General features: G+C 39.8%; 1 protein-coding gene across 2 annotated transcripts in view; it reads left to right on the top strand.

Annotated features, from left to right (window-relative positions):
* gucy1b1 (guanylate cyclase 1 soluble subunit beta 1) overlaps nt 1–11,827 on the top strand; it is a 41,160-nt gene extending 29,333 nt beyond the window's left edge. The window contains exons 11-13 of one of the 2 annotated variants that reach the window (XM_029673418.2): nt 2,497–2,637; nt 9,872–10,026; nt 10,269–11,827. In XM_029673418.2, the coding sequence (XP_029529278.1) occupies nt 2,497–2,637; nt 9,872–10,026; nt 10,269–10,401 (429 nt within the window). In that variant the 3' untranslated portion in view covers nt 10,402–11,827. Of the gene's footprint in view, nt 1–2,496; nt 2,638–6,041; nt 6,393–9,871; nt 10,027–10,268 lie in introns of those variants that run through there. The other variant, XM_029673419.2, reaches the window with a different exon arrangement.
* Nucleotides 11,828–12,117: the final 290 nt, after the last annotated feature.

Genomic DNA, 12,117 nt, shown 5'->3' on the forward strand with positions numbered 1-12,117 from the left:
TACACACACACACACACACACACATACATTTACATTTACATTTAAGTCATTTAGCAGACGCTCTTATCCAGAGCGACATACACACACCCTTTAACCCCCTAAGATCCTTTTTAGACCCCTCTTTCAGAGTCACTGAGATCTCTTCTTCTAGCCATGGTAGCCAAAGTAATAGGCAACTAGGCATTTGTATACAAGGCCCTAAGCATGATGGGACATTGTAATTGCTTAATTAAGTCAGGAACCACACCTACAGTGGGGAGAACAAGTATTTGACACACTGCCGATTGTGCAGGTTTTCCTACTTACAAAACATGTAGAGGTCTGTCATTTTTATCATAGGTACACTTCAACTGTGAGAGACGGAATCTAAAACAAAAATCCAGAAAATCACATTGTATGATTTGTAAGTAATTAATATGCATTGATAACCATACTAGGTCGAACACAAAAACCAACATAGAAAACCAACATAGACTGCCTATCCCAACTCTGTGAGGGGAACGGCACCTCAGTACCTCCAGGCTCTGATCAGGCCCTACACCCAAACAAGGGCACTGCGTTCATCCACCTCTGGCCTGCTCGCCTCCCTACCACTGAGGAAGTACAGTTCCCGCGCAGCCCAGTCAAAACTGTTCGCTGCTCTGGCCCCCCAATGGTGGAACAAACTCCCTCACGACGCCAGGACAGCGGAGTCAATCACCACCTTCCGGAGACACCTGAAACCCCACCTCTTTCAGGAATACCTAGGATAGGATAAAGTAATCCTTCTCACCCCCCCTTAAAAGATTTAGATGCACTATTGTAAAGTGGCTGTTCCACTGGATGTCTTAAGGTGAACGCACCAATTTGTAAGTCGCTCTGGATAAGAGCGTCTGCTAAATGACTTAAATGTAAATGTAAATGTAACTCACGCCCTGACCATACTAAAACAAAGACAAAACAAAGGAACTAAGGTCAGAACGTGACAAATACTGAATGAACACTTATTTTAACTTAATATAATACATCAATAAAATCAATTTAGCCTCAATTAAACAATGAAACATGTTCATTTTGGTTTAAATAATGCAAAAACAAAGTGTTGGAGAAGAAAGTAAAAGTGAAATATGTGCCATGTAAGAAAGCTGACGTTTAAGTTCCATGCTCAGAACATGAGAACATATGAAAGCTGGTGGTTCCTTTTAACATGAGTCTTCAATATTCCCAGGTAAGAAGTTTTACGTTGTAGTTATTATAGGAATTATAGGACTGTTTCTCTCTATACCATTTGTATTTCATATACCTTTGACTATTGGATGTTCTTATAGGCACTTTAGTATTGCCAGTGTGACAGTATAGCTTCCGTTCCTCTCCTCGCTACTACCTGGCATCGAACAAGGAAAACATCGACAACAGCCACCCTCGAAGCAGCGTTACCCATGCAGAGCAAGGGGAACGTTTGAAACGCTATTAGTACACACCCCGCTAACTAGCTAGCCATTTCACATTGGTTACACAAGCCTAATCTCGGAAGTTGATAGGCTTGAAGTCATAAACAATGCTTGACGCACAACGAAGAGCTGCTGGCAAAACGCACGAATGAATGCTTACGAGCCTGTTGCTGCCTACCACCGCTCAGTCAGACTGCTCTATCAAATCATAGACTTAGTTATAACATAATACCACACAGAAATACGAGCCTTAGGGCATTAATATGGTCGAATCCGGAAACTATCATCTCGAAAACAATACGTTTATTCTTTCAGTGAAATACGGAACCGTTCCTTATTTTATCTAAGGTGTGGCATCCATTAGTCTAAATATTCCTGTTTCATTGCAAAACCTTCAATGTTATGTCATAATTACGTATAATTCTGGCAAATTAGGCGGCCCAAACTGTTGCATATACACTGACTCTGCGTGCAATGAACGCAAGAGAAGTGACACAATTTCACCTGGTTAATATTGCCTACTAACCTGGATTTCTTTTAGCTAAATATGCAGGTTTAAAATATATATACTTCTGTGTATTGATTTTAAGAAAGGCATTGATGTTTATGGTTAGGTACACATTGGAACAACGATACGCACCACATCGATTATATGCAACGCAGGACACGCTAGATAAACTAGTAATATCATCAACCATGTGTAGTTAACTAGTGATTATGATTGATTAATTGATTGTTTTTTATAAGATAAGTTTAATTCTAGCTAGCAACTTACCTTGACTTACTGCATTCGCGTAACAGGCAGTCTCCTCGTGGAGTGCAATGAGAGGCAGGTGGTTAGAGCGTTGGACTAGTTAACTGTAAAGTTTCAAGATTGAATCCCCCGAGCTGATAGGGTGAAAATCTCTCATTCTGCCCCTGAACGAGGCAGTTAACCCACCGTTCCTAGGCCGTTATTGAAAATAAGAATGTTCTTAACTGACTTGCCTAGTTAAATAAAGATTAAATAAAGGTGTAAAAAAATATAACGTTATGCCTAGTAACCAAAATGTCTCTCTTTCTATAGGTGGAGACAGTGGGTGATAAGTACATGACGGTCAGTGGGCTGCCAGAACCATGTACCCACCACGCTCAATCTATCTGCCACCTGGCCCTAGACATGATGGAGATTGCTGGACAGGTCAAAGTGGATGAAGATCCAGTACAGGTGAGGATGGGATATATTTATTTTTTCCAACATTTTGACCAAAATCAATTGAGAAATGGAGCAAACGTGAAATGCTAGTGCTGGCTGAACCATATCAGCAGCCTTGTCCAGAAACAACAAAGTGCTAGACGAGGGGTGGGCAATAATTTTGGCTCGAGGGCCACATGGGGATTTCAAAATTCAACTGAGGGACACATTTTTGGGGGGACCGATTTGTTCATATCTATTGAGGTATCTGAAAAATTGCAGTTATTTCAGTATACAGTGTTTCGGAAAGTATTCAGACCGCTTGACTTTTTCAAATTTTGCTAGGTTACAGCCTTATTCTAAAGTTGATTAAAAACAGGTTTTTAGAATTGTTTTCTAATTTATAAACAAATATAAAAAAATATCACATTTACATAAGTATTCAGACCTTTTACTCAGAACTTTGTTGAAGAACCTTTGGCAGCGATTACAGCCTCGAGTCTTCTTGGGTATGACGGTACAAGCTTGGCACACCTGTAGTCTTCTCTGCAGATCCTCTCCAGCTCTTTCAGGGTGGATGGGGAACGTTGCTGCACAGCTATTTTCAGGTCTCTCCAGGTATGTTAGATCGGGTTCATGTCCGGGCTCTTGGCTGGGCTACTCAAGGACATTCAGACACTTATCACAAAGCCCTGCATACATTGTCTTTGCTGTGTGCTTAGGGTTGATGTCATGTTGGAAGGTGAACCTTCATCTCAATCTGAGGGCCTGACCGCTCTGGAACATGTTTTCGTCAAGGATCTCTCTGTACTTTGCTCTGTTCATCTTTGCCTTGATCCTGACTCCCAGTCCCTGCTGCTGAAAAACATCCCCACAGCATGATGCTGCCACCACCATGCTTCACCGTAGGGATGGTGCCAGGTTTCCTCCAGACGTGACTCTTGAAATTTAGGCCAAAGAGTTTCATCAGACCAGAGAATCTTGTTTCTCATGGTCTGAGAGTCTTTAGGTACCTTTTGTCAAACTCCAAGCGGGCTGTCATGTGCCTTTTACTGAGGAGTGGCTTCCGTCTGGCCACTCTACCATAAAGGGTGCAGAGATGATTGTCCTTCTGAAAGTTTCTCCCATCTCCACAGAGGAACTCTAGAGCTCTGTCAGAGTGACCATTAGGTTCTTGGTCACCTCCCTGACCAAGGCCCTTCTCCCCCAATTTCCGGGCGGCCAGCTCTAGGAAAAGTCTTAGTGGTTCCAAACTTCTTCCATTTAAGAATGATAGAGGCCACTGTGTTCTTGAGGACCTTCAATGCTGCAGACATTTTTTGGTACCCTTCCCCAGATCTGTGCCTTGACACAATCCTGTCTCGGAGCTCTACAGACAATTCCTTCGACCTCATGGCTTGGTTTTTGCTCTGTCATGCACTGTCAACTGTGGGACCCAATGTAGACAGGTGTGTGCCTTTCCAAATAATGTCCAATCAATTGAAATTACCACAGGTGGACTCAAATGAAATTGTTTGTAAAAATGCGTAAAAAACTGTTTTTGCTTTGTCCTGTATTGTGTGTAGATTGCTGAGGATTTTTTATTTAATCAATTTTATATTAAGGGAGTAATGTAACAAAATGTGGAAAAGTCAAGGGGTCTGAATACTTTCCGAAGGCACTGTATGTTAGAATTTTAATAATTCTACTTGGGAAGGCAGATCAAGTACTTTTTCTTTTTTTACCAAGAGCAAACAACAATTTGCATGTGAACACTCTGAATCCTAAATTATTACTTCACATTCAAATTATTACTCCACCAGGTTGCGCCTGGGAGGCAACCTGGTTTTCAAAACAATCACTTTTCTCCTGGTGCAATCTCCGCCCATCCGGGCCAGTTTAATCAAATTCCCTCATTGTAACATTGCTGTAGCCCTCACTTACAGGAATAGGCGTATAGGTGGTTGAGAGAGCACATGAGGGCCACATCCCAATTCTCTTATGGTGTGCACTTGCCAACTCCTCATCTTGGGAGTATGCAAGTGCACACTTCGGGCGAAGGGAAGAGTATCGGGACACAACTCAGCAACATGACAGCAACAAGTCCAACACATTTTGAGTACTGCATATGAGAATAAAGGATGCTCCACACACAGTTTGTTCGCAGTGTGTGATACAATGTGTCTTTGGGTGGCACAATCACTGCCAAGTAATGACTTGTAATGACTTGCAAACATACAGTATGCAGTATCTTACCTTTGTTTCCAAACTCTGCCTCCTATCTATCCAAGTAGTAGTACCTAATATGGGATACTTACTTGTACATATCCTACATTACCCTTTGTTCCACGTTGTTCATCTGTTCCATTACATTACACATAAGAGTAATTGGACGAGGGCGTCTTCTGTACGGGGGAGTTTTGTTAAGATGCTCGGTCTGAACATTAACATGGATCACTTGCGGTACGGTTTTGGAAGCATAAGGACCTCATCTTTCATATCAGCGAGAGATAAAATAAAATTTAAACGAAAGGTTCAATTGATACACACCTTGCTAGAGCTAGTGTTCCCACACAGCCACATCTCCATGTTACAGCGTGTGTTTACGGAAGACAGAGGGACCACCTGTGCTAATTAGCTATCTAGCATGCTCTGAACACCTGTGTGTAATGGAAGAGGGCCACCAGAAAAGTACTGTTGACTGTACCTGTGATAAAGCCAGTTAAATCAGTGTACAGTAACTGTACATTTTGCATTTGTGAAATTATTTTGATGTGAAATGAAAGTAAAGGGCCTTGTGTTTCTAGAACCGTATCGCAATTGATAATCAATTTGATAATCAATGTTGTGCTCCATAGAAATTAATAGTAAATAATATAGTCATTTTGGAGTCACTTTTATTGTAAATAAGAATAGAATAGGTTTCTAAACACTTTGCATTAATATGGATGCTACCATGACTACGGATAGTCCTGGATGAATCATGAATAATGATGAGTGAGAAAGTTACAGATGCACAATATCATACCCCCAAAACATGTTAACCTCTTACCATTATAATAACAGGGGAGGTTAGCATTTTGGGGGTGGTATGATATTTGTGTTGTACAACAAAAATATATTTATAATGGTATCAAATATCATATCTTATAAATACATTTTCATCATGTAATTCTCAACATATTCCTAACAACAAAATAAAATGTTTCCCTCTGTTTTGAACATTTATTGTCGCCATGACTATGACAGGCTATCTTGACTGGCACTAACTTTAGCTGACATTAGCTTCTATGCTAATGGTCTTTTATACATGAATTAAACTAACATTATAAAAAATAACAATTATATCATTACACTCCGCTTAACTTGGTGTTTCATATCCTATGCTTTATAACTCACTCACCGTGATGATAACGTTAATAATTTGTTTATCTGGTGCTTTTCTCTTCCGTTTTCAGTTCAACTCATTCAACTGACTCACTGACTTGGCAGGCTAGCGCGAGATTGTGTGAAGCAACCACTAGAGCAGGCCGAAACAAGCTACAGTTGTCAGGGCTACAGTTGTAATGTGGAGATGTGCAAGTTTGTAGATGTATATCTATGTTTGGTTTTGTTAGAACTATTAATAATAAAGTGAGATAAGTAAATAGTAAGGATATGATGCAATGTACTTGATATTTGAGCTTTATGAGCTTTATCTTGGCCAGATTGCAGTTGTAAATGAGAACTTGTTCTCAACTTGCCTACCTGGTTAAATAAAGGTAAAATAAAAATAAATAAATATCACAAATCATAAACCCAGGAAATTATAATCATAAGCATAGTTAATTCATGAAATATGTATCGTATTACATTAAACAAATTATAAGAGTATTGCGATATACAGTATTGACTCTTATTTAGTAATCTCTTTTTTATCGTCCCGTCTCAGAAATTAGTGAATGATTTGTTTTCGTCGCTTTACCCCTTAGTATTTTTTAGCATAAAGTATTTATAAACTCTTCTTGAAAAAAGCCACTGTCCACATAAGACATTGTAAGAGCTGTAACTTGGATGTTAAACAGCAGACTTTTTGTTTAACTGATGGATTGAGTTTGTTATTGTATCAGTGACTCTTGGAGACTTGGCATTGGAAAATCACATCTGGCTAACAAAACATTGTTTATCAGACACATGGCATGGGGTGGAGAGGATCCCAGTTTGGCAGTAGAAACAACCTCCAATCATCTCACTGCCCAAGGTACAAAAAAAATAGGTCCCCATTCCACGTTATCCTAAACATTTAGTGTTCAGCTTGTGTTCTGTTCTCACTGTTCAAGCACTGAAGGTCCTGAACCCGTAAGAGACCCAAATAGAGGATATGCTACATTCAATGGAATGTTTATGGATTTGTTATTTCATTTAGAGTCTAAATATTTCATCTCATTGTACGTGCGCTTTCTTTCACCTTACACATATGTAACAGTATAGCTTTAGACCGTCCCCTCGCCCATACCCGGGCGCAAAACAGGGACCCTCTGCACACATCAACAACAGTCACCCACGAAGCATCGTTACCCATCGCTCCACAAAAGCTGCGGCCTTTGCAGAGCAAGGGGAACCACTACTTCAAGGTCTCAGAGCAAGTGACGTCACCGATTGAAACGCTATTTAGTGCGCACCACCGCTAACTAGCTAGCAGTTTCACATCCGTTACACATAGTTTTAAATGACAAATACCATCATTACATTATGTAGGCATATGTAAACAAATTACCTGTATTTACGCCAGTGTAACAGTTCCAATCATGGCACCAGATATTGAAGGTATGTCTACTATAAACAGGAAATTGAGAGTCCAAAAATGACTGCATACTGCAAAACACTGCTCGCCCGTAGCAATTTCCCCAAAAACAAACCGTTATAACAGTCTTCATCTATCATGTTCTCTCTTTTCATGACCTCATTTAACAAGGCACACAGAGCCAGTGCCACATTTAAACAGTGTAAAGACTTCTTATTTGTCAAATGAAATGGATCCTCATGCAATAAGGGGTAGAAGGGGCTGGCACAGTCATATAAATATACTAACATACTCAGATCATGGCAATTTGACTGGTACACTCAATTCCTAATTCTATTGGCACAGTCCCTCAGGGCCGGATTACCTAATGGGCACACAGTGTTGGGGGCCCCCTAGATAGTATTTGAAAACGTAGGTTGTGAGCCCCCAGGAGGATGGGGCCACTGCAAACAGAATATTATGAACACGTAGGTTGTGAACCCGCCTGGAGGTTGCCCCCCCCCCCCCCCCCCAGATAGCATATGACCTCATCAGTTGAGGGCCCCCTGGAGGTCGGGCAAACACAGCCCTGAGTCCCATAGAGCTGTAAAGAACTGTAGAGATCCTGAGAAACCTTGACCTTGTAACACCTCCAAACTCATGTTCCAAAAACATGTTCGCAGTTGTTTCAACCGTGCTCACATTTAGACACATGGCAGAGATGTTATGAACAACAACACTGCAGCAGATACATTGTTAAACATTCCATGACCAATGACTAGTTATCTTGTCTCTGGTGTTTATCCATGTCTTTGTGGAACACAAATCATCAACCCTGTCTATTGTTTAACGTTGGCTTAACATTTGGTTACAAAGATGTAAACGTCATGGTGGGTGTTATGTAAACAGTACATTTACTATAGACAGTCGGTTCCAAAATGGTTAGCTATATGGAAGTTATAATGATAGGAATGTTGTGTGAATTATCTGATACAGTGGGGCAAAAAAGTATTAAGTCAGCCACCAATTGTGCAAGTTCTTCCACTTAAAAAGACGAGAGAGGCCTGTAATTTTCATCATACATACACTTCAACTATGACATACAAAATGAGGGGAAAAAATCCAGAAAATCACATTGTAGGATTTTTAATGAATTTATTTGCAAATTATGGTGGAAAATAAGTATTTGGTCATTAACAAAAGTTTATCTCAATACTTTGTTAAATACCCTTTGTTGGCAATGACAGAGGTCAAACGTTTTCTGTAAGTCTTCACAAGGTTTTCACACACTGTTGCTGGTATTTTGGCCCATTCCCCCATGCAGATCTCCTCTAGAGCAGTGATGTTTTGGGGCTGTTGCTGGGCAACACGGACTTTCAACTCCCTCCAAAGATTTTCAATGGGGTTGAGATCTGGAGACTGGCTAGGCCACTCCAGGACCTTGAAATTCTTCTTACGAAGCCACTCCTTCGTTGCCCGGGCGGTGTGTTTGGGATCATTGTCATGCTGAAAGACCCAGCCACGTTTCATCTTCAATGCCCTTTCTGATGGTAGGCTTTGTTACTTTGGTCCCAGCTCTCTGCAGGTCATTCACTAGATCCCCCCGTGTGGTTCTGGGATTTTTGCTCACCGTTCTTGTGATCATTTTGACCCCACGGGGTGAGATCTTGTGTGGAGCCCCACACAAGATGTCTTCCATTTCCTAATAATTGCTCCTACAGTTGATTTCTTCAAACCAAGCTGCTTACCTGTTGCAGATTCAGTCTTCCCAGCCTGGTGCAGGTCTACAATTTTGTTTCTGGTGTCCTTTGTCAGGTCTTTGGTCTTGGCCATAGTGGAGTTTGGAGTGTGACTGTTTGAGGTTGTGGACAGGTGTCTTTTATACTGATAACAAGTTCATACAGGTGCCATTAATACAGGTAACGAGTGGAGGACAGAGGAGCCTCTTAAAAAAGAAGTTACAGGTCTGTGAGAGACAGAAATCTTGCTTGTTTGTAGGTGACCAAATACTTATTTTCCACCATATTTGCAAATAAATTAATTAAAAATCCTACAATGTGATTTTCTGGATTTTTTTTCTCATTTTGTCTGTCATAGTTGAAGTGTACCTATGATGAAAATTACAGGCCTCTCTCATATTTTTAAGTGGGAGAACTTGCACAATTGGTGGCTGACTAAATACTTTTTTGCCCCACTGTATATACTGGGTTATTACATGGCAGGTGATCAGACACTGAAAAGTCCAAACAGCTTGATTAAGTCAATAGGTTCATGCACATTGTTCAGCATGTGCCAATATTGTGGGAATCGAGGGATTAAATCAACGTTTTTTTAAACCGAGTGTAATCCCGCTCCACCTTTAGTATGTTTCATGCTTTATTAGACAGACATAAAACAGGTGCTGGGACACAGGCAGGTAGGTTTGAAATGGGGATCAAACCCCGGTCTCCATTGGGGAGGCATGTACATATGTGTTACTTACTCGACCGTGACACAGTTTTCTTGACAATCCTCTTCTCTCCATAGATAACCATTGGGATCCACACAGGAGAGGTGGTAACTGGGGTCATAGGTCAAAGGATGCCCCGCTACTGCCTGTTTGGAAATACTGTCAACCTCACCAGCCGTACAGAAACCACAGGAGAGAAGGGAAAAATCAACATTTCAGAATATACTTACAGGTAAGGATAAATATGCCGTTATTTAGATGAATGAGACATTGCTGTGAAGTGCTCATCCATTGTTTGTAAGATCGTGCATGGCATGGTATATTACTGTTGCTGACCCTGTCCTTCAACCCTTCTGTATGTGTGTGTCTTGGGGGTTGGGCTAAAGGAGAAAAAAATCACTTATTTTGAAGCAGCCTTTGGAAACAACATATTGTTGAAATCTGTGAAAATGTGGGAAATACCTTTGATTTCAGGTGTTTGCAGTCGGCAGAGAATGCTGACCCTCAGTTTCATTTGGAGTACCGAGGACCCATCACCATGAAAGGCAAGAAGGAGCCCATGAATGTGTACTTTCTGTCTCGCAAAAGTACTGAAAGCGATGTTTGATCACAAAAGTATTTCCCTTTCCCCAGCCGGAAAAATGCATAAAAGTGTCATTTTTGGGTTCTAATTTGTTTTTACGGGTTGAAGAGACGTCAGATAACCGAATTAGAACCAAGAGAAGATGTCCTTTTCTGGCCGCTAAAAAAGATAAGTTAAAAAAACATTTTTACAATCAACATAAAACTGGACCATAACTCATGCCTGACCAGTTTTGCTCACTGGGTCACTTGTCAGTTTCAAGAACCTGCTGTATCTGAAGGCAATTTTAACGTCTAGAAATATACCTTGTTCTCTCCTTCACCAACAGTTATTCTTATTGGTAGTATATATGTTTGTTACAAGTGACAAAGGTAGATTATAAGTTTAAGTTAGTATGATGAAGATGAAGAACCTATTTTTATGGATATACTGTAGGTACTGGCACGTACTGTAATACAACGTCATGTATTTTCTTTCTCTATCCATTCCAGCATTTAAAGTAGTATTTTACCCTCAAGGTATTCTGTATTCTATGTATTTATTCACTAATGTTGTATCTGTGCACTGATTTTCTTTGTTATTTTTCTTTGTGGTATAATATACATGTATAAGCCAAATCATAATCTCAACTGTGAATTCCATATTCTGTAGGAGATACTGAACTTTTGGTATAATGTATTAATAAACACATTAAATATTTCACTTAACTGTCCAAATACATTTTAACACCAATAAGCAGTGTTGTGTAGTAGTGAACTACATGTAGTTCAACTAGTAAATGAACTAAATTATGCAGTATCTTGGTGGTAGTTGAACTACATTCAAATCTAGGTGGTGTTGTCATTAGTTAATTACTTTCTTTGCCATGTAGTGGTGTAGCTAACTACTGGAACTAAACACTACTCTTTTTGCAAAAATAAAATAAAATATGGGTGACGTAGGCAATCATTTCCTTTTTTTCCCGACCTCAGACCTGCCTAATTCTCACTTGAAACATCGTTTTTGTGTTTAATAGGCTAAATTACACATTCTGTTAACATATGACCCCAACTTGATCTATTCTTGCAATTTGTAGACTATGACATTTCAGATTTACATTTCATAATTTTCATGATTTGGATGTAGAGAACTACTTTTTCAAAGTGACTTTAGTTAAGTAAAATATATTTTTCTTAAGGGTAGATTTAGTAAAGCTTAACTTCTTCCAGTGTGAAGTAATTGGTAGCTTGATAAATTGTATTGTCAGAGTAGCTTCCCTAACACTGCCAATATGTTGTTCTGTAAGTGTGACATTTATTTTAAACTGCACTCACCCAAAAAAAACTTGTTCATGTGCAAGTGCCTCACAATGTGGCATGCTATTGTGAAGGAAAAGACTATTGTTTTTACATAAATTAATTCACTGTTTGTTTCATTGATGATTTTTGTTGAATAAAAAGAGGCTACCAGAGCTGTGGTATTATTTATTTGTTAGTTTTTTATTACATATTTCCATGCTGGCAATGTAATGGGGATTGTTCGTAGGCTGGTGGAACCAGCAGAGATCGGGCTGCTTCCACCAGGCTAGATAGTTGGGACAATAATAGGAGAAATGTATCAAATATTTGAAAAGGAGTGGACTGTCAAGGAGTAAGTGAGGCAAGAGGTAATTCTACTATACAATACTGTACCAAGTGAGCAGAGGAATTAGAAAACAGTTCATGCATTTTGAACAAAGTCACTGTTTGCAACTGAAATAGT

This window comes from Oncorhynchus nerka, linkage group LG11 (genome assembly GCF_034236695.1).
Source record: "Oncorhynchus nerka isolate Pitt River linkage group LG11, Oner_Uvic_2.0, whole genome shotgun sequence".
NCBI lineage: Eukaryota > Metazoa > Chordata > Actinopteri > Salmoniformes > Salmonidae > Oncorhynchus > Oncorhynchus nerka.